Source organism: Poecilia reticulata, linkage group LG11 (assembly GCF_000633615.1).
Source record: "Poecilia reticulata strain Guanapo linkage group LG11, Guppy_female_1.0+MT, whole genome shotgun sequence".
Taxonomy (NCBI): Eukaryota; Metazoa; Chordata; class Actinopteri; order Cyprinodontiformes; family Poeciliidae; genus Poecilia; species Poecilia reticulata.
The window spans coordinates 1,911,596-1,935,201 of NC_024341.1; the positions used below are offsets into that span (position 1 = coordinate 1,911,596).

Consider the following 23,606-nt stretch of genomic DNA (forward strand, 5'->3'; position numbering starts at 1 on the left):
CTTGCGGCCGCAGCTCCGATAGGCCGCCTCGGCAATGGAGGTACGGAACATGGTCCACTCAGACTCAATGTCCCCCACCTCCCCCATTTTAGATTCCATTTTTAAAATTTAAGGAAAACTGTATTTATTGACTTTATTTATTTAATCCTGAAGCTCCACTTACTTCATTTTCCTGCCCTGACCCAGCGAGGCATCACCTGGAAGGTGAAAGCTGCAGGCAGGAGAAGCTAGCCTAACTCTGCAGCAGAAGGAGTTGTGCCTGTAACAAGTTGCCGTGTCATGATGTGTGGAAACGATGTCAAAACAAGACGCCGCGGTTTGTGTCACAACAAGTCTCCGTTTCTGAACGGCAAAGTAGGTCATGTTAGTCCGACAAACCCACGCACATCTTTTCAGAGTCTGCTAGCTCTGTGGACATTTGGGAGTTTTTGTGGTTGTGTGAGGATTATATGAGCAGTCAAGTGTTCTAACTTCCAGTGGATAACTTTCTGAGTGGAAATGGATTTCTATTGTCTTGAAATAGCAAGTGTGTAAATTTTATAAACAATATGTTTTTGCCAGTAAGAGCCAGGAGGAGGGTCATAGAACCGTCAATCACACTTGTGTACTTGCTGCTTAGTCCTTACCCCTTGCTTTGAGCTAATTAGTATTGCCGACGACGACTAGATTAACAGTTTTCCTGGAATGGTAAGTTGTTGAGCCTCCTTTAGCAGCACTTACTTTTTTTTTAAACATGACCAAACTAATCTTCTATTAAACATGTTAATTAAAAAAAAATTAAGTTGTCTTTTCAGAAAAGATTATGTAACATTTTCAGCTATTATTGAGCTAGACTGAGGGCGAAGCGGCTCTTTGGTTTGTAAAGATTGCAGACCTCTGACACAATGTATGTTTTCAATAAATGTATTAATTTTTTAAACATTTTTCTTCAAATTTGTTTTTATCTCCACTCTTTCTAGGCTTGTCACACAAAATCCCAATAAAACCTTTTGCAGTTTGTAGTTGTATCATGAGAAAATATGAAATAGTTCACAGAGTGAAAACTTCAATAATTTGAACAAAAAAGGACACATTCCTGCTCGAGCAGACACGGTATTCCCGCCACTTCCACTCCCGTGTTTGCTCCTCTCCGTAAGTCCCTGTTTGTGTCCGGCCTTGTTTATGTGTGCGTGTGTGTGAGTGTGTGTCTGTGTGACTCACATCGGTCGTGTTTGGGCTGCGGCTGTGCATCACCTACTCGTGATGACGAGGGCTTTGCTGTAAGCCACAGCTGAACACCCTATATCCACCCTGCTGGCACAGCATCACTGTTTTCATTCCATATTGTAGGAGTCACACCACATTCCTCTTACAACTCCTCTGCAGCACATAAAACTCTTCTGTGAAAAACCGCAGGGCCATGTGTTTTCAATTTTCCCTCTGTTTGTTCCCATTTACAGCATCTCTGTCTCTTTTCTTCTGATCTGTCTCTCCCTCACACAGACACACATGCACGCACGCACGCACGCACGCACGCCTCTCTCTTCTTGTTGATAGGCCCATTTAGTCCTCGTGAAAGCATTCCATTTAGGTGCATTTGAGGTTATGGTTGTCACTGACAACCGGCTGTCAGAGAGCGCTCTATCTTGCGTTGGGGCTTTCCGGAGAGCGATACAACACAGAGCAGCCATTGATGGAGCCTGCTTTATGGACTCAGAGCCACCAAAGGCAATGGGGTGTGACAAAGACAGCGGAGGGAGCTTACTTCTTTGACCCGACCATATTAAATCACATGGTTTGATGATTTGTATTTGGAGAACAGAAGAATGAGTCTCATCCAATAAACGTTAAGTCAGGATCAAACTGCGAGCTCCTTTTGAGAAGAATAAAACCCTTCAGCCCCTGAAATGTTTCCAATCTGGTAAAGATTGACAAAACGTCACTCTGTGTTGGCTAAGACGTCAAAAATGTTGAAGACCAAACTGGGCCAATGGGAACCATGGGGCTAAGTAGCTGCTAGGCACTGCCGATCAAATTCATTGATTAATCGATAGTCACTAAAAGCACAGCTTTCAGGTTAACACAATGTCATAGTGAACCGACGGGTCATAAAGTGTGAAGATGTGACAGACTCTCTGATACTTAACTGGTTTGAATCTGGCCTAAAGAACAGAGACCTGTTTGTGTCAACAGGTAACTTCTCGGAGCAGACAGAAATTCTACATTTAACTGTATATAAAACAGCTCAGACGGTTCAGTTCATTTTTGTCACTCCAATTCACAACCCGTCGTCTTAAGGCACTTTACAAAAATCACGCAGACAGATTCTAAGTCAATACACACCTGGTTAAACAATGCAACACATTTCTGTAAAACTTGAGTAGAGATGCAGGTTAGTATGGTACATGTTGGAAATAAAAATGATAATAGCTTGTCAGGATCCTAAGGGATGATATTTGTCCATAACCCGCGGGTGCTATGGTTCACTGCTCACTGTCAAGCATGGTGGAGGAGGGTTCATGATTTAGGTGTCTTGTACAAAAGTGACCCAATTTCTGTCAAACATCAACTGGCTTAAACTGTGAATGAACTGATTCGGCAATCCTTAATGTCTGTAAATCTTCAATGATTTAGCTATATTTGGAATATAGCTATATATATATATATGGAATATATATATATATATAAAAGCTAGATCCTTACTTAGACAGCCAGCTTAGAATGTCAGTGGAGGAAATTTGACTTTAAACTCATTCACCTACCAGTCCCTCCAGGACATGTCGATGTTTTTCTGCTGCCTAAACTCACTGATTTTCTGGCACCTTTTTCAAAACGTTACAGAAGAGTTATAATTTGTTTTTAAGCTTTATTTTTGCCATAACATTGTCTTACAAAAAAAGTTTACATTGCTGCACATAACCTTTACAAAAAAGACAGGATTCTAACATAGTTAATATTTGAAGAACAAACATTTTTAAGCACCTTCATGAAATAGCACCTTAGTACATATCAAATCATGTCCTGAGAGGTCAAAGCGCAAAAGGAGAATGTTGGTCATTCGAGTTAACATGAACTGTTTATACTGTAGAAGCAAATCCTACTGAACATCTCAACATTGTTAAAAAAAACAAACAAACAAAAAAAACAAATGTTACCATTTATCATTGCACATGAATTCATGTACAGTGATTCAAAAGATGTAATGAGACAGGAAGTTAAATGATAAGTGGCCTAAGGGGATTGGTCAAAATACAGTTGAGTTGCAGTGATTGGGTCAGAAAAGAAGAAAATACAAGAAACATTAAGGCGACTCGTCAGATGCATGTAAAAGTTGCGATGACTGGTGAAAATTGCAAGTCTGCAAGAAATTTGTGAATGATGAGTGAATTTGCATTGAATTTGCAACCATGTAAGGAACACAGTGGGACCATGGATAATCTGTACTGAGTTTTAAAGGGTGTTCTGGTACGTGGGTAGTACATAACATTCAGTAATGTACTAATCAGACATGAAAGGTTCCCAAGGTTAGGAATGGAAGCCCAGACGGATCCATGGAGGACTATCTGGATCACCAGCTCTACCACCAAGTGTTTTAAGCATGCAGTGATCTGCTGCAGCTGCAGGTTGTGGTGGTTCATCATCGTTACCATCTGCACTGAGATGGTAAGCATGAGTGAGACTGGCATAGCATGCACGGCACGGAAATTAAAAACAGGAGTCCACTTGTGATGGCTATGGTGATAGTTTTATGCTAGAGTTGGGATTTCTTCTATGGCCAGCTTCAACCTGCGACTGTTTGTCTCCACAGGAAAAAACAACAAAAAAAGCCCTAGTACAAAAACTCTAACTCATAGAAAATGGTTTATGTACATAAAATGGCAACAGGTAGTAAATGTGGAATCATGAGCCATGTTTTACCTGCACTCACATTTGCCAGAACAAATTTTCAAACAAGTGGAATTTCAGTAATTTTCTCACACAAATGTGTCTCTATAGTCCACAATTGAAGGAGTACAAATGAACTGAATACAAATAATTAGAGCTGATGAAAGCATTAATAAACAACATATGCGTTTTATCCTTTGGCTTACTAAGACCACACACTAAACTATGATGTCAAAAAACAACCAAAGTAAGACATTCTAAACCATCATGTCAAAAAGAAACCAAAGAGGAACCAAATGAGAAAACATCTTCACAATGTTTTCTCATTGTGAAGATAAGAAAACAACTGGACTTCCTTATAAAAAAAATGCCTTTAAACCATCTGAAGCTATAAGCTACTTTGAAGAAGCCCGTGCTAATTGATTTGATGACCAGTTATTAAAACCAAAAAACAAAGCTGGAAATTTAAGTCTGGTTTATCTTTAATGAGAGAAAAGAACTGAATTCTAACACAGAGTGATTGTCACGTTGGGACAGAGAGAAAAAGAAAAGATGACAACCTGAACGTCTGTGTTTGAATCCGGCTGTAGTATGTAAATGAATGCCTTTGGAAATGGGACTGGGAATATCAGCTCCACCACACGCACGCAGACACGCACGCACGCACGTACACACACACACACACACACACACACACACACACACACACACACACACACACACACACACACACACACACACACACACACATGGAAGCATGCACAAAGAGCCGGTCCCTCCTCCCAGCCTGGAAACCTGTTCTGGAGGGAGTGACTTGATCCAGGCGGCGTCCAATTATATGGAAACAGCACTTATTCCACTTTATTCCACGCTACAGTTAAGTGGCTTGAAGCCTTCAGAGACGCACAGGCGGGCGGTATAAAGCGGAGCAGCAGGCAGAGAGACGCTCCCCATGTGACATGTGCAGGAAAAGCTGCAGACAAAGGTAGAAGTCTCTCCGCACGCCGAGTGATGCGGAGACAGAGGATGCTCCAAATCAAATCCACGAGGAGCTCTCTGGGTTTTTCTTGGTTTTTTTGTTTTGTTTTTTTTTCTTTCCCTCGTCTGGAAAATCCTCGGCTCAACATAAATGATTCATGAGAGCGCGCTTCTGTTTCTGAGAGAGTAATAGTGAGTTTCAGCTGAAGACAGGCAACCTGCGGGAAGGCAGGGCCAGAATCTCGGAGAGTCAGTTCATCTGGGAGAGTTTGATCAGGAGATCAACTGTTGCTCCGCGCGGATGTCTGACCGCCGCCTGGTCCTGGACGGGCCAGCTGGGATGGAACAGAGGCGGATTTTGCTCCTGATGCGCCGGATACACCTTTATCTGTCCTGATGTGATGCCACATTGTTGCACTGAGGGGAATGAGAACATCCCACACCGCGGCCGGCTGCTTTCCACGCTTCATCCTCTCTGTGTGTGACACACCATAATCTGCCCTCTCCAGGGAGCGCGTTTGGACACTCTGACCCTCAAAAAGAGGCGCAAAAGCGGAAAGCCTCGCGTTAAAGTGACCTTGCCGGGTCCGGCGGCGGGGATCATCATGCTGATGATGATGGAGACCAGCGGCATGGACGCGCATCAGGTTGATATCGATTCGGACTTCGAGCCGCATGCTCGGTCGCGGTCGTGCACCTGGCCGCTCCCGCCGTGTCCCGAGGGCTTCCCCGGGGCAGAGGAGGCGAGCCGCGGGGGTCTGGCTCTAGCGACAGTAAAAGCGGAGCGCTACGACGTGCCGGCGTGCCGGGCCGACAGGAAAGGCGGCGCGCCGGCGGAGATCAAGCACCCGGCCGGCGCCCCGGCTCCGGTCGTGGCCGCTCCCGCTTGCATGTCCGGAGCTGCCCTCGACGTGGCCGGCCAGCTGCGCAAAGCCAAGTCGTCACGCAGGAACGCGTGGGGAAACCTGTCTTATGCGGACCTCATCACCCGCGCCATCGAGAGCGCACCGGAGAAGAGGCTCACCCTGTCCCAGATCTACGACTGGATGGTTCGCTTTGTTCCTTATTTTAAAGATAAAGGCGACAGCAACAGCTCGGCTGGATGGAAGGTAGGCCACGTGAAAACAAACCTCCTGACACCACAGGGGGACGCTGACTATATTTAGTGAGCCTGCGTCTGCAGCAGCACTCCCTTTGTGCATATTTTAGAGCCACATAATTGACCCCTGGCTCCAGTGATTTATGTCTGTAGCGTGTCTCGCTGTCTCTCCACATGACACGGTGTGTGGAAATGGGCGTGAGCGCGCCCGTTTCAGGGTTCACTGGGTTCGTATGTTGAGAGTTCGCATCCTGTGCTTATAGGAGCCACCGCAAGGAGAAAGATTCCCATACTTTCCTTTGCTGCTGGAGAGGCGCGCGGTGGCGCATCGATCCGGCCTGCTGTCGGGTCACGCCGGGGACAGCGAGTGCCTCGGGCTTCTCAACCTTAAACTGCACACCAGTTTAGGGTTTAATGCTCAGCCTCCCGCCCCCCCTCCTCTCCTCCCAATAGTCTCCACCAGACCCTTTTGTCGATCTGTTGCGCCGTCAAATTACGCACAGGCTGTTGGAAAAGCATGGCGTAAGCCAAGTGGTTTGAAAGCACAATAACAAGAGCTGATGACGCCGGTTGTTATAGTAAACAGATGTAACCTCGGATTATCTCTTACATTCAAATTAATATGAGGTTAATCTAACTGATTGGTCGCTCTAATCTGCTTAGACTCACCCGCCATTCGGTGTTGGGATTAGCAGTCTTGTTTTCAAGGCACAAACTGCAACTTGTCTTCATTCTCATCTTTATTTTTGTTTTCCAAAGTTCTCCCTCTGGGCTTTTTGCACTTCAAAGCAAGATGATGAGTATTACTCAGTGTCCTGATATCACATGGGCTAAAAAGAACTGGGAAGTCTGGTTTGTGAAGGGGCCAGTAACTGGGGAAAGTAAAAGTAAACTTTGAAAAGTTAGATGCTTTATTTATTTATTTATTTATTTATAGTAAATGTCCCCTGCTGCCATCTAGAAGTAAAAAAAAGAGTATTTACTGGAGTTGGACACGTCTTTGCTTTATGTTGATGTTCAACTGAGATATACAAGAGATACTCTGGGATTTGGAATCAGACTCTACATCAAGCTGTCCTGGTCTGGCGTAAAGGTGGAATGGAGCAGAAGACGGACAGATTTAGGACTTTATCTGCAGTAAGAACAACATCACTATATTCAACTGTGGTGATGGAGAAACTGGGTTGAATGATGAAACTCTCGGTTGACGGGTCGGTCTACCTCCCAAACCTCACCTTCACTCATCAGAGATGAGTTGTGACTTAAAGAGCGAAATGATTTCATTTCAAGGTTCACACCTAGAACAAAGCTGGGTTGCTCCTTCTGGGTCAGAGGTCAGCCACCAAATGGTGAACCCTGATGGTGCAGGGCATGGAGAGACAGGTTGGGAGTTCATCTGCAGTAAAGCAGGCGCTGCTTTGGTGCTTTGTAGTGAAGAAAGAAATAATGATTCCAACCCTCATTTATGGTCAGATCCATACATCCACTGAGATCAAGGACCCAAGCAGCTGGACTGAGCTTCCTCAGGTTGACCTATGACCTATAAGGTAATGAGTTCATATGGAGGAGGCTGGTAGTAGGACCTGCATGCTGAAAGGATGCGGCTGAAGAGATTCAAGTATCAGAGCTGGATGGTTCCTTTCAGAGTTTTTCCAGATTCTTCCACTGGAAGAAGATATCATGGCAGACTCAGACTTCACTGGAGGAACTAGATTTCCATTTTAGTCTGGGAACACGTTTACTATTGAGCGTTTTGGGGGTTCAGTTGAACAACAGTCAGATGAAAATTATCTCTATCCTAAACAATGGATTTAAAGCAGGAGTTTAACTCTGTGGGGCTGGGGATGTTCTGATTGGCTGTTCAGGAGAGGAAGCTGATTGGTGTGTGTGTCTGTGACTCTTCTTGGGACAAAACAACACAACACAAAAACACTCTTATATGACAGACTTTAACAACAATAACAGCTGCAAAAACAAACAAGTACAAGAGAGTGAAGGAACACACACAGTGTGGACCGGAACACTGGGTTATGATGGATGGATGGATGGATGGATGATGCAATCAGACTATGTTAGCCTTTGACCCAGCCTTTGGTAGAGGTCATAGTCCAGGTCATCTGGTCCTGCTCTCTCTCCAGGTGTCCACTTCCTGTGGAGGCGTCAGGCTGCAGCGCTGCAGCTTTGGATTCACACATTAGCACACTTTTTGTCCTCAGCGACAGTTGATTTATTCCTTTAAGCGGAATAAGTAGCCACACATCGTCAGAATAAGAACGGAGCTGGACCGTGTGCTGGAGTGGAGTGAGTTTGGTCCTGACTATGTATAGATTCTCTGAGTGGGTCTCAGTAATTGCAGTCAAGTGTTTGTTGTTGTAGCTGAGGTGGGAGGCTTTGTTTGGTCAGATGAAGTGAGTTCACTCCTGTAGGTGGTCACAGTCATGATGGTGGTGGCGGGGGCGGGGGGTAAGAACTCTCTCTCTTACACACACACACTCTCTCTCTCTCCGTTTGGTTCATTTTAAGTGGCTGTGTGTGTGGCTGGCTGAGTGGTGCAAACAAGTACACACACACGCACACAAACGCAAACACATGATGATCAAATATTGTCATAGAAACATGCTTTGTGTTTGAACCAATCAGGGCAGACCTGGATGGACAATATGGAGCTTCTTCTCACAGTAAATCAAAGTTCATCTTGTCTTGTGAGCTGGATGTTCATCCATCCATTTTCTTTACACCCTTGTCCCTTAGTGGGGTCAGGAGGGCTACTGGTGCCTATTTCCAGCTAGCGTACTGGGCGAGAGGCGGGGTCACCTTGGACAGGTCACCAGTCTGTCGCAGGGCAACACAGAGACAAACAACATTGCGCACACACACACACACACACACACACACACACACACACACACACACGCACACACAATTTGGAGAGGCCAATTAACCTGTTTTTGGACTGTGGGAGGAAACCGGAGTACCCGGAGAAAACCCACGCATGCACAGGGAGAACATGCAAACTCCATGCAGAAAGACTGGGGCCGGGAATCGAACCCAGAACCTTCTTGCTGCAAGGCAACAGCTCTACCAACTGCGCCACTGTGCAGCCGAGCTTTACGTTGTGGAGCAAAAATATTTCTATGCTAAAAACAAAATGCAAAACTACTAAAAGTGTGAGAAAAATTGATATCAGCAGTTATCTTTTTTTTTTTAACCAATTTAAAGAGAGAATATTTAAAGTATGGAAAACTGAAGTCAATGAGCACGACTGACTTGATGTTAAATAAACTGAATTGTGGAGCAAGTCAGAGACTCAATGCATGTAACTACTGAGCTGAACTTGATTGCACTGTTTATCTGGTTGTTTGGTTGGGTTGAATTTTTGGATGCACTCTTTGCTACACTAAAGGAATACTGTTATTGCATTTTATGTAACAAAATGTCTATTTTACTATTCAAAAAAAAAAATAATTTATTTGTTTATTTGCATTGTTTTATGTATTCCTAATATTGTACAAAAAAAGCTCAAGTGGTTAGATGAAAAATCTGCAGAATGTGCCAGTGGATAAAATGTGGGTAAAATTAATCTTTTATCTGATTAATTGACTAATCGTCAGAATGACCCAATTACTAAAAAACAACATTTAGTTGCAGCCCTTGAAAAATTGAAATCTTTACTGGGAAAAAGCTGCCAAACTTCTCCCAATGCATCTCCTTGCCCTGCATGCAAAAAGTCAGCACTCATACTCGTGGCCATCACCTTGTTACAGTGAGAATGCTGGAAGCAGAGAAGGAAAACGAGATGCATTGAACACTGAGGGAGGCAGAGACAAGCAGGAAAAAAAAGAGACAACGCAACACCATGGAAAAAAAGGTATTATTTGTTCTGCCAACTAAACCTTTCTTTTTTTTCAATTGGATTCCAAATTGAGTGGGAGAGTAAGAGAGGAAGAGAGAGAGAGAGAAAAGCTAAGAGCGGGTGTGTGAGTGGTGGCGGTGGCCCCTGCTGCTGAGCACATTGATAGCAGCCTGAGCGCCTGTGATGCTCCAGCGCCAGCCCAGACAGAGGGGAATTGGTTGGAGATGGTGGAACAAGCTTGGAGGGTTCCCTGTGCCAGCCGGCCTGGCAGCGCGTCAACACAGAGCCCTCTGAACTGCTACACAGTTATTGTTATTATCACAAAGAGGCAGCAGAAGGGAAGGCAGCTCTTGAGTTGGCGGGTTTGGCGCTGGCTTTATTGTAGGTGGAGACAAGGAAAAGAATTTGGAAGGCGAGCAGGGTTAGTTGTTAAACGCGAGACTTGACTAAAACCCATCCGATCAGTCCTGAAAATGAAATGGGAAGCAAGTCAAAGAGAGAACTGGTTGCCCGGTTAGATGACAGAGAAGTTTCTGAACTGACATAGCTGCAGCCTGGGATGTAAACAAGGGACGGACCGTCAATGGAGGCGGGATGTTCGTGGCATGAAGTGAGTCATCCCGTGGTTGGAAGAGAACATAATATTCTCACCATCAGACCTCACACTTCAATCAGCTGGAATAAATCAGCTGGAACAAAGCGCTGAGAAACACTCCACAGACGGAAATTCCAGAGAGAAAACCGAATCCAGACACGAAGCAGTCGGATCTCGGGAATCGTGCCTGGTGGCGGCTTGTAAAATGTCAGAACAGATCGCGTTCTTTCTGTGTTGTCTAACAGAATTTCGGGGAGGTAGGAGAAAAAAAATATTCTGGTGTTTGGCTCAAGTCAAAAGACCCAAACTAAAAATACAATGCTTGTTTCCTCAGTGTCAGTGAAGCATGACCGGACCGGCACATGATGGTCCGTAAACAAGAAGCCTTTGAGCCAGGCACCTCAATATGAAACCCAACATCTAGACTTCAGACCATGAGGGCCAAACCCATCAAGAAGAAAGCACTAAGGCCAAATTTCATTTATTTATTTTAGTTTAATGCCGATTAATGCCATTAAATTAGAAACGATTTTTGTTGTTCTTGCCAACCACATTTGATTCATTCCAGCAGGACTGGGACGATACGGACATAGAATCTTATACTTGATATACTGTGGTAGTATAGTGATAACGATAAAAATCATGATAAAACTACTTATTATATTTTTCATGTAACTGTTTGACTCTGACTACATGTTCTTGAAAAACATTCCCATTCAAACAGACTTCTTCAGGACGTCACCTTCTAAAAAAAAGCCTGATCTATATCAGAGTAACTGCATTTAATGTTAGTCAAACTCACTGATATTTATTGATGCTGTCAATAAGAAGAAAACAATAGATAAAGTAGCAAAAGTAACAATCCCAATCATATTGTCAGATTTTTTTAATGTATTTATTTTTATTTATTTGCTTTAGAAACCCTTCTCCTCAAGCTTAAAGGAAAATTTGCATTCTTTGAAGGTAATGCTGATAAATAGCTGCCACCTGCCTGTCTCTTTAAAAGCGGTAACCAGTAGTTACCGCCATCCTCTTAGTGACACAGCGGTGGCTTTCAGCGGCTTCGGGAAATCACAGTGTTTTTCACACTTCTTCAATGTCTGATTTGAAGAAAACCGAGTCCACAGAAACGCTGCACGCCAAATATTTGTTTGATTTCCCGGTTTGAGACTGACAGCTGAAAAGTGAAGCAGCACAGGGGGAGTTCCTCTGCAGTCACTCATCCTCACGTTCCCCCTCCATCAGCGCAAGGTGGCATCAAAACCCAGCCGGATCCCTCTGGAACGCAATCATGCTGTCGACGACTGAGCTGCTTCATAAAGTATTCACTCCCCCTACCCCAACTTTCCACATATTGTGCTCATTATGAAACACCATGGTTTGAATAAATCATCGTGCTCTTGTGGTGTGTTTATTTTGGGCTTTCTGAAGCTTCACAATGTTTTGTGAGGAGCGTTTTGACTGAGAGCGTTGTCCTGACTGTCGGTGCAGACAGGATTAAGTTTGTAGAACGAGCGCACCCTGACGGATGTTTTGCACAGATGTGAAAATGTGCTGTGCGTATGCATGTGTTGGCTTGTTGTTGTGTAGCTGAAGCCTGATGGGAGTCAGAGTCCACCGGGCACGGCTCTGGTTAATAATTCAGTTGAGGCTCATTATTAAGGCAGCGCAGATCTCCCTCTGATTCCACCTTAATTGCAGGCAGGATTTGCCTCTCAGAAGCTCTGAGTCTCTCCTTCTCCAGTCTGCTGCGAACATTCAGCAAAGATCACACACCGCTCCGCTTTGGCCCCGCTAGCCCCACAGTGGACCCTCTGCCTCTGGTCCGGCCAGGTTCACGTAAATGGACGTTTGGAGATGATCTCGGAGCTTTCAAAGAGTATTGATTCAGAGGTCAGGCATGTGCTCCGATTATGAGTCACTTACATTTTTAATTAGATCTTTATGAGGGTTTCCTCCTTTCACGGGATTCAGCAAACTGAGATTGATTGTGGGTAATCAGTCAGACGACAGCCGCCTGGTGATTAATGCTGCTGCAGAGCGGCGCTGGCCGTCTGGGATTGGGGCCTTTCAGGCCCAAATGAGGAGAAACCAGAGAGGAGCTGAAATGTGACCAGAGTTTTGAAGACGTTCATCATGTTCCACCCACAAACTCTGGTTCATTTTGTTAACATTGATAAGATACATCATCACAACACAGCTCATAACTGAAGGAAAAATGTTCAATAGATTTCATGTTCAGGTGTTTTTGTTCATGTCTCCACCAGCTTTGAACATTTACAGATGGAATATTTTGTCCATCTTTGCTTGTAAAACAGCTCAACCTTGGTCAGAGTGGATGGAGAACATCTGTGAGTTTTTAAGTCCCAACGCAGATTTGGATTTAGATGTGGACTTTGACTAGACTGCACTAATGGGGACCTTGTTGCAGTACAATTAGTCACCTTCAACACTCTACGACACTCCACCAAAGCTTCGAAATCGTCTCTCATTGACAAAAATCTCATCCACCTCCCCTTCTCGACACCAGGCCCAGGTCGAACTACTTCGCACAGAAGTCTACGAGAAGTCTCTTGTGATTGGTCGGAGGTTTGTTGCTGTGTTTAATGGAGAAAGCAATTTTGATATTTGGCTTCAACTAATCTGCTTCCACTGTCTGGTGTTTCAACATGAATACTATGAGGAGCGTCTATCAGATGCAGCAACAATTATGTGAAAGATTGTCAAGTGGCTAAATACTAGAGATGCACCGATTCCCTTTTATAACTTCTGATACTGATATCTGAGACTTAATATGGGTGGATATTGATCTGATACAGAAAAACAACTGAATTAACTTTAAATGTTTCTTTTTTTTAAACACAGACATAAATGTACTGAATCACCAATTGATTTGATTAACTCCAATCAATTGTGATTGATTTGAGTTAATCAAATCAATACCTTCACGAGCTTGGTCAAACATGTAAAAACAGTAACTTTAATTGTTAAATCGGTGAAATTAGGAGTAAAACAACCAATGTATAATAATAAAGAAAATGAAACTCATTAAAACAATAGGTTGACTACTTTGGTCAAACATGTAAACAGCAACAAACCTTTCAAATGGTTCAGAAAGTCCATTAAAAATTCTAAATATAATGCAGAATAAATAAAACATGATGTTGCTCGGAGCACAAAGAACATAATTAGACTGAATAGATCAGCTCTTATGGATTGGACATTGTCACCGACACCCGATCTAGAATATTTTTCAATATCGGGGCTGATACAGATATTAATATTGCATCTTTACTAAAAATGTCTGGATGGAAATTGCAAAGTTGTTTTGCAATTTCTGTCTGCAGTAAGGTATAGCTCTGTGTGACCGTTTTGTTACCTGTATGCGTTGTGGCGTGATGAAGGAGGGCTGTTACCAGGTGACCTAAGCCGTGTGTGTGAACACAAACGTCCTGCAAACACGCCACGGCACGTTGGGCTTCCGGTGAAGTGCGGTGGAGCTGTGGAGTGTGTATTGTTCTCAGTGTGACTCAGTCATGCAGAGGTGATGCTCAGCATCAGTCAAGTCACATTCACTTGCTGACAGTTGAATCCATTTTCATTAAAGAAGGCTGCTTCTGCACTTTAACTGTGGTTGATAAAAGCCACTTGAAAGTAGAAACCATTAGCGTGTGAAGAGTGGGATCATTTACTGTTTTAACCAGAGTTATTTGCCTGCTTCCTTTGTCAAACGTCTGTTAAAACACCGGCTACACTGTGAGGACGTCTCTTAACAATGTCAAGCCGAGCCCAGAGGGTATATTGTCACTAAAGAGTATTCTCTCCAATGAATATTCATCAGACCACCACATATTCATACAAATTACAATAAAAGCCTTTCATGTCGAGTAGAAATGAATTACAACCTTATCATTTTAGGGACGATTAATCAAACACCACTCATTGCTTTAAATCATAGCTAAAGAGATTTATATTATGGTATGTAAAGATCAGATAAAATGTGTGTGTGTGTGTGTGTGTGATGGCAGTAGTGTAAGACAAACTCTCTGTTGAATTCTGTGTCAATTTGATGAAAATAGGTCAGGATTGAGGGCATGGCGTTTAGCATTGTGATCGCGTGACGCGGTTGCTGCTCTGACGACGACCTCGTATGAACCCCGGACTCTCCCTGTAGCCCACCTCCACCTCCACCCCACCCCCAGGCCGATCCACGGCGATGTGAACTCTGTCCTTTCATCCTCTGTCTCAGTGCCATGGCTCCACCGGCTTCAAAACTCACCTAAAGAAATTTAAATCTGAAGGCTGCAGATTAAAAAGCCTCCTCTCCTGCAGGATTTGCACTCAATTCCAAAAGAGACTTGGCCTTGAGGAATTTATTTGATTTAGATATACTTTGAATATTGTAGCTCTGCTTCAGGGAGAGAAAATAGATATTTTATCTGGATGATACTTCAACCGTTGCCACAGTGCCCTATTTTAGCATGCAGCCTATGGTATGTTTGGTCACCATTATATATGTATGGCTTGGTTTATTATATTCTATCTCTCATGACAGCTGTGCCATAAAAATGTAAAAGAATTCTGGTAGACCTGTGCATTCAGACAAGCTGGTGCAGTGTTTGTCTACATCTGTGACAGTCTCTCCTATGTTAGCCTCTGATATAAACAGTATAATTGTGTAAAAGTTAATTTAACAGCAGTGAAGAAAAGATTAGATAGATTTTTTCTGACACATCACCAAAAATGAAAAAGAAATAGTTTTATCACCTTAAGGAGACTGTCCTAATCCAGGGAGGACTTTAGCTGTTGATTAGCCAAATGCGAATTTAGCAAAGAAATGTGTATTTGCCTTGTAGCTTTCTCCAGCTAACGCTAGTTAAAATCTGCTTGATGCAGAACTTGGACCAGCAGGTGCTTCTGAGGGTTTGCATCACATACAGCAGCAACAAGTACAGTGCTGGTCAGTCTTACATGATATTTTCTACAGTACAGAATAATTGTGTTTCTTTATTTCTTTCTTAGTACAGATTTGGAGATCTTTGATGTAACCCAAAGTGAAATAAATGTAATTAATTAAGAAAACAGACAAAAATCACTTCAAATCTTGTCTTGATCCAGGTGGTAGTGCTGCCCTGAGCTTGTTAGCGTAGGGGTTGGTGCTGCATCAGACCTGCCTTTCAACCCTCCGTCCTGGAAAATACAATGGAAAAACAGCACGCAGGTGTTCTGCTGCAGGTTAAGGGGTTTTAAAGATACTTGGATTATGGGAGTTATGGGAATGTTTAGTTTTCTCTGAAAATAAATAGTTTCTGAACTTTAAATTGAACTAATTGAAACAAGCATGCAAACTGTTATACAGTTGAAACCAGATATTTACTTACACAGAATTAAAGGACATACATATTTTTTTCTCATCAGTTAAATCTGATCAAACTTTCCCTGTTTTCACCCACTTAGATTTACCAAAATTATTTCTATTTCTTAAATGCCAGAAAACTTAGCGAGAACTTTTATTTTTATTTTTTAGAGGTTTTATTTTTGTAACTTTCCTTGAATTGAAAAGTTTGCATGCATTTGGTCAGTATCAGAGATAATTGTCTTTTAATATGTATAACTTAGGTCAAACCTTTTGGATTCACTTCCACAGGTTTCTCATATGTAAAATGCCCAAACCTGGACTGTATTATTTTGTCTAAGTTTAGTTGATACAGTACAATTATTAATTGTTCTTTTGTCAAATAACAAAGACAATACATCATATATGCAGTATTTGATTAAATGTTTTATTACTAAAATGTAACTATGGAAACACATGTATGTTTTTTAGCACATACAAATTGTTGCTTGATCATAATAGAAAACATATATACCAAATAGTATATATGTTAGTAAGGCATATTTTATAAAATCAGTGACAGTTGATACTCTAGTGGCTAAATGTTAAACCAGTCAGACATATACTGGCTTCCAGTATTATCTTCCTCCTTCATCATCCTCCACTTTGTGAAGTAGACCGTGTCTCCATAACTGATTTATTAGCTCCCTGAAAGTCTGACTTCATCAAATCCGTGATGCCGACAGTCATATATACTGGCCACCCCAGTCAATGTGAGCTTTTAATAGCTGCATTAATCTGCCTGTTTAACGGTGTTGTTGAGCGGGAGGTGGTCACTGAAAGACGCAGCACTAAAAGATGAGCTATGGCCTCTGATGGCCAGCGACGGAGGAACAGAATGAAAAGCAGTGAAGCTCTGGAGGAGAGTTGAGGATTTCCAAAGGGCCTTTTTTTTCAGACGGGGCAGAAAAGAATAGCAATTTTCCATGGTGTCCCTTTCAGATATATGAGACAGCAATGTCAGTGTGCGAACATGCCCAGAGTGACTTTTTATTTGTCTGCACTGCTAGATAATTTCAGTTATATGTCCTGAGGATAACTCAATGTGCTGTTTCACCTAATTAGCATAGTCAAACATGTTTAGACTAATCGTCAAACAACTTTTATAGCCCTCCACATGTACACCAGAGGTGTCACTTTGTGGTGGGTTGTTATTTTCTGAGTACAAGAGAACATAGTGCTACTTTTTTAATCCTCAACATGTGAATAAAAGACACAGGCTTTAGGCATGTGTTCCCAGCCTGTTATTCTGTCTTCATCTCAGGATATTGGCATTCTATTCATGCAACTTACACATTTTACTGTCACCACATCAAACTTGACATTGTTCCAAATTTTTCTAATTCCCATCACTTCAAATAAAACACCCCATAACAAAGTCATTTAACAATGTGACTTAAGTGTAGAAAAACGTTAACCTCACCTTGTAACAGGAAGCTAAATGTCAGCATTTGGGCTGAAATAAAGTTAAGTTCAGTGGCTCTGAAAGCGCACCACATCTGAACACGTTTGTCTTTGTTGATCCTAAGTGAGCTCCATGAGTCTAGAGACCTTCAGGTGAAAATCCATGAATGTGTGGAGATAGGCGAGAAGCTACGTGAAACTTTGTTATTAAAAGGAAACAGCTTTAACCTCAGTCATTAGCTGTGTTTCCATTACAAATGTGCACAAATCTTTGTCGATATTTTGCTAATGTCGGAAATAACAAAACAAAACACAATTTCACAATTGTGGTGTTTCCATTAGATAAGAAGTAAAATTAAAATCACATGTGAATAAACTTCTTAAAGTAATAAGTCATTAAAACCATGTAAACAGTTACATCATATATATATGAGCTGATTGGCTCATCATCCATCAGCCAATCAGCGGAAATGTCGGCATCTTATTCAGGCGTTGGAGCAACAAGCCCCGCCTACTTGGGAGTGGCTACATATGCGGCGTTTTGGGTAAATTGTCATTGGTGATTTTACAGAGGAGTTATGGATTCAACACATTGGAATGACATGTTTTATGAACTAATAATAACACTGAGATCAAATAAAAGATGCACCCAACAAAACAAACTTGAGTAGCATATGATGAACAGATAAAGGAAATAAAATGTGACTAATATAAAGCAGATGCACTGCAGTGGACGTAAAAGCCAGGTTGGTTGAAATGTTCAGTTTTAAATTAGCCTTTAAAACATCAGCAGCTGCTCTGAGGACCATAAAAGACGAAGAAGGCCTCACAGTCAGTTTTAATGACGGGATTCAACAGAAGACCTTTACTAGGAGAGCTCTAGTTTACACGCCATGAAAATCTGTGTTTTTCAATGGCAGACAGCCTCATTTCAGCAAACTAGGCTGCAGCAGCAGGTGGAGAAGGTGTAGCGTCAACCAGATTAAGCCAGTCCTTATTTCTGGTATCTTGTTCAAACTTCTTTGGAAGTCTGGTAGAAAATCCTGTTGGTTTTGAAGCTGCCAGCTTGGTACCACTAACTGACCTCATGTCATAGCAAAGCAAACTCTTAAGGCAGAAGTACATAACGTTTATATATGTATATATGTACAATTATTTTACCTATTTGTTAAAACTGTCCCTATGTGGTAACAGTATATTATGACAGATAATCTGAAAAAAACAAAACAAGATTCTCTGCTTCTTCCAGTGTCAACTAACAACCAATCAGAGCCAGGAGGAGGGTCTTAATGCTGTCAATCACCCCTTTTAATCCTCTCTTGCTCTCTGCTATGCTAGCTAGCATGGCCGGCACGATGGCAGATGAATGGTTTTACTGTAACTGTAAATTGTTTCTCTATCATTAGCACATTTAGTAGCGACTGCATGAGATTGGCTGACAGCGCCAAGACCCTCCTCCTGGCTCTGATTGGTTGTTTTTGGTCGGGTGCAGTTCATTTCTTCAGACATCATTAATAGCTCAGGGAGAAGGTGGAGGAGATCGATCAGCTCATACTGTCTGTCTCATAACAAACCATCACAACATGGTGACAGTTTTAGAAAATATTTTACTTTAGTGTAAGTAGCTACTAGGCTAAAATATTATTTTCTAACTTTAGGATCTGAGGTCTGAGTTGGTTTTCCGGTGATTTATTTCTCGCAATTCCAGTAGAAGCACCGTGAAAGTGGGAAAGTTTCGATCGGGCCTGAATGGACATCTAACTTTCTACAAATGGCTTAGCTGAATTAGGATTATTCAAAATGGCATCAGGTGCGTCAGTTGAGATCTAAATAAAATACACACACACACGCGCGCGCGCACAGACACACAATTACTAGGATTAAGAAAACAGTCTGAAACAACGTGTTAATGACACGCAGCCTCATCGCGGCGTTTACTGACAGATGTGATGTCCGTTGGGGCTGCCGTACTGAGGCTGATGGGAGGCCGGAGGGAGGACACCATGGCAGAGCGGCGGTTGCGTGACTGAACGGCGCGCAGGTTTGCTCGTGTAATTCTCCGAAGATGGATATGAAAGACGCGACGCTAAGACTTTTCCCTCCGCTTTCTCCCCTTTTCTCTCCTTCCCCTCTTCGTCTCTACTAATGATCTGCTCCGCCTGTCGCTGCTTGGCTGACTGATACCCACTGACAGCCCCACTCAAGTGGAAATCCCCCCTCCCCACACAGCCTTCCACAACCACACACATACAGAGAGAAAGTAATGAACTCTCCTCCATCACCGTGCTGCGTACTTACTATGCATGTGTGACACACATGTAGCGCGAGCGCCAGCTTGCATAAGCGCTCGCGGTGAGCTAGCTCTACGTTAACTAATCACACCCATTTGTTCAGTCACATGTCAGCAGACATATATATGCAGAGCAGATGACAAACACACAAACAGACCACACATGTACGTTCCCCTCAGAGAGCGCCCCTCCTTCCGCCACATAGCGTGACTGTTCGGCAGCTGACTCACCGTCCATGCATTGTTATGCTAATGACAGCGTTTGAATTAGTGGTGAGTGGAAAGAGGCGCATTTCTGTCAAACGTTCCGCAGCGTCGCAAAAAATACTTTTTTTTATTGGCTTGCTTTTAGAGAAAGTGTCCATTAGGCCTGTAAATATTCTGGTTCTTCTTAATGAGCTCTCTTAAAGTTTTATGGGATGGAAAACATGCTGATGACATTTATGACTTGACTCAATATTTTTTATATCACTGTAAACAGTACAAAGAGGAATATCTGCATGTTAATTTTGACTGACTGATTTTAAATCAGAAGAATATCAAAGATGAAGAGTTTACACACCTGTATGTATAATCAGTAAGCCCCACTGGTTTAGTAGTCCCTGAGTTCACATGTACGTACAAGAGGGAGAATTTCATCTGGCTCTCAGTTTATGGAGTCATAAGGTTTCCGTCGGAAAGCCAAGCTTACCAAGGGTTAGCAGTTTGGTTCCAGTCCATAAATACTCTTAGTGGCTGAGATAAAGTTTAACTGGATCTGTTGGGAAGGGTTCATTTGGGTTTTAGGTTTAGGTTTCCTCTGACTTGAAACAGATTGTTTATGTGTTCAGTTTTTCCCGCTTGTTTTTCTTTGTTCCTGTTTTGCTAAAGTTGAGGGTTTTATTTTTTCAATTTCTCAAATCATAAGCGGCATTTTTAGTACCAGTAATATGTGTTGCATATCATCATCTTTCTAAAATAATGGCCTACATTTTTTAATGTCTAAATCATCTTTTGGCAAAAAATTACTTGGGCCATTGCTTTAGAAAGATGATAATATTGCAGCGCTGGCTAAATTAGTCAATTTACCAGGCTTTTTGTTCCTGTCTAAGTCAAAGGTGATCCAAATGGAGCATCAAAAATGCTCCTTTTTTGTTGAATAAAAATGAAACAAATCTCAGGATGTGTTATAAAGAATTTCTGCTCAGCGTAGAGCAGATTGATCAGTATGTAAGATTTTAAATTAGAGATGATCAAATGCAGTCTAGACTCAATAAAATTCTTTAGTTAGCCCCGATAGGCTAACTAAAGAATTTGAAGGCTTAGCCGTTTCTTGACAGGCTAAGCCGTTGCAAAGTTGTAGCATTTAGAAGCCATTTCTAGAATGTCTGTCACTTTCACACTATTTTTTTTCTCTCAAGCGTATTTCATATTATGAAAAGAAAGAACGTCAAAGTTATTGAGACTTCTTCGGTCCTTTCATAAGCTAGTCACCTAGTCCACCAAGAAGTCTTTATTGGTCCAATGTTCTTTCTCAATAGAACAAGACAACTGAAGAACTACTTGGCTACTCTAAGTTGATAGTAATAGAGCGGCCCCTTACATTGTGGCCCCGCAATGATAACATACATTAACACTGTTGAAGTGAACAGGTTATGAACCAGACTTTACCTTGACAACAGACACAGACTAGTCAGACCCTAGAAAGCCTCAAACTTTGTCGTTTTTCTCCATTCATCCCGGTGTTATTTTCTCAGCTGCGCCCCCTAAGGTTCAGAAAAAGAACTGCTGTGAGTGGTGCCAAAATAAACCTGGAGAGTTTGCAGCTTCATCAGTCCAGCACATTTTTACTCTGAGTGTGTGGAAAAAGAAACATAATTGTTTTATGGCATGTGAGTAAAATGCTGAACAGTGAGCAGTTTTATGTACAATCCTCTTGGAGGAACCTTAATCTTACCAGTGTAAAACAATTTTTATGTCAGAATCATTATATTAACAATCAGATGAGTTTTTCTACACTGATTCCTATTAAGATGAGTAAATTCACATTTACTATTTAACAGCAGTTATATAGAAATACCTTTGTTCCTTTTCTAGAAATTTCATTTTGGACTCGCTGTTCAGGAACTGAGAGGCTTGTAGATGGACGTGGTGCATGGCAGATTCTTCATATGTCACTGATGCTTACTGAAGTTTATGTACACCGGGTAAAATGAATATTGAACATGAAAACATTTTTCTTAATTAAAATATAAAACTTCATGCTGCAAACTCAGTTTTCGTCCATAGCTGCAGTGCCTTCTACATCTCAGCACTGATTCATTGTTGGAAGGTTTTCCTGCCCCACCGCCGTTTCTTGGAAAAATTTCCACCATCATCAAATCTATTTACACACACATCGAATACCTGGGATGTGGCAGAAAGCCCTTCCATAGTGCCCATGGGCAAACGGCTGCCACTTCATGTGCTCAGCATCACCTTCAGACTGCAGCTTGAGGACTTGGCCTACTTTCTCAATAAAATAACAACTTTCTCTTCTTTCATTAGTGCACACTCGAGCACTTACTGAGTATTCTCCTGCTGAGTCTTCTCCTAATTGCTAATTGGCCCTTACTAATAATAAACAAGCATGCATATGGAAATGTGATCAAAAGTAGTTCAGGGTAACATGCTTCTGTAGACAAATCAATGCTGCAATCAATCCATTGTATACCAGTGTACAGTACATTGCATGTATCACCTATTGTATCATAAAGGGGTTCTGTAATAATAATAATAATAATAATAATAATAATAATATTTTACAGTACTGCTGTGCTGGTGGAGTTCGGTGAGAAATGAGGTCAGTAAGCAACAGTGTGATGCAGGGCAACCCTCTGGGCCCCCCCTGGTCCCACCCTGTGTGCAGCTCACAGTCTTTCATCTGATGGCTTGACCCAGCCTTTACGCTCAATCAGGCGGGTTACACAAGGTCCAGGAAGACCTGCCGGCTCTGGCAGCTTAAACCGGGAGACGTGGCCAGGTGCTGGGCTGGAGACCAGCAGGACCGAGGTCCAGACGAATCAAAGGCTCCGGGGAGTCGGCTTTTATCTGCACATTTAATTACTGTGGCTGATCCTCTGCTTATTTATTATTTTTGCATTATTTGTTATTCTTGATAATATACATCAATGACTGTGAGCTTTTTTTTATTATCGTAAAGCAGCAGCAGCTGCTAGTAAACTGTTAAATATTTAACAGCTAAGCCATGCCAGAATTATTATGACTAATATGGTGAATTTATTATTATTATTTTACTTACATTTAACGTCTTAAAGGTTACACCACAGTAATTATCTGATCTCGGTATAAAATTTAGTAAAGACTAAATACTCGGACTATACTGCAGGTTTCTCTGATATGTCTGTCAGGCTGTGGACTGTCTCCCTCACAGTTCATATATATCGACAGTATGAATATATACTGCTCAAAAAAATAAAGGGAACACTTCAGTGTTCACTTAAATGTTAAAGTGTTCCCTTTATTTTTTTGAGCAGTATATAAACCTTTCTTAATCTTGTGCAGTGCACATGCTCATCCTGCAGAGTTGAGGGTTCACTCACCCCAGCATGCCAAATTCTTGGAGGAAAGAATCTTACAAATATTTTTACAAATAAAAAAATAGTGACCAATGAAAGAGAAGTTCCATTAAAAAGTATATTTTAGAGTAATAAATACAGAATCTTTCTTAAAAGTCGGGAAGATTTGCGGTGCAATTTAAGTAAACATCATTAAAACATTTTGTGCCAATTTGTTTCTGCTGCCCAGAGAGGCTGCAGCGGGAACAGCCTGGATGCAGACTTTTTTCTCCTAACTTAATATTGTTTTGTTTCCTCGCGATGAATCTGATGTCAGACCTCTCAGGAGGAATATCGCAGCATTTCAATATCTTCAGTGTCTTTCCTTTTACAGTTGATTGACAATAACAATAGAACAGGACGTTGAAACGTTCAGAACAGTGCAGAAACTTCTAATGAAGTTTTTCATTGAGAAAAGCACTGCTTTACTCCACCTCTTCATTATCAGCCTGACCCGCTCCCACATTCACTCACACTCACACACGCATACACACACACGAGCACGCACCCACACACACACACACACACACAC

The 23,606-nt window shown here is 42.1% G+C and overlaps 1 protein-coding gene across 1 annotated transcript in view; it reads left to right on the plus strand.

Moving 5' to 3' along the window:
• Window positions 1–2,866: 2,866 nt before the first annotated feature.
• foxo6b (forkhead box O6 b) overlaps window positions 2,867–23,606 on the plus strand; it is a 45,939-nt gene continuing 25,199 nt past the window's right edge. The window contains exon 1 of the mRNA XM_008421292.2: window positions 2,867–5,951. Coding sequence (XP_008419514.1) covers window positions 5,448–5,951 — 504 coding nt within the window. The 5' untranslated portion in view covers window positions 2,867–5,447. The remainder of the gene's footprint in view (window positions 5,952–23,606) is intronic.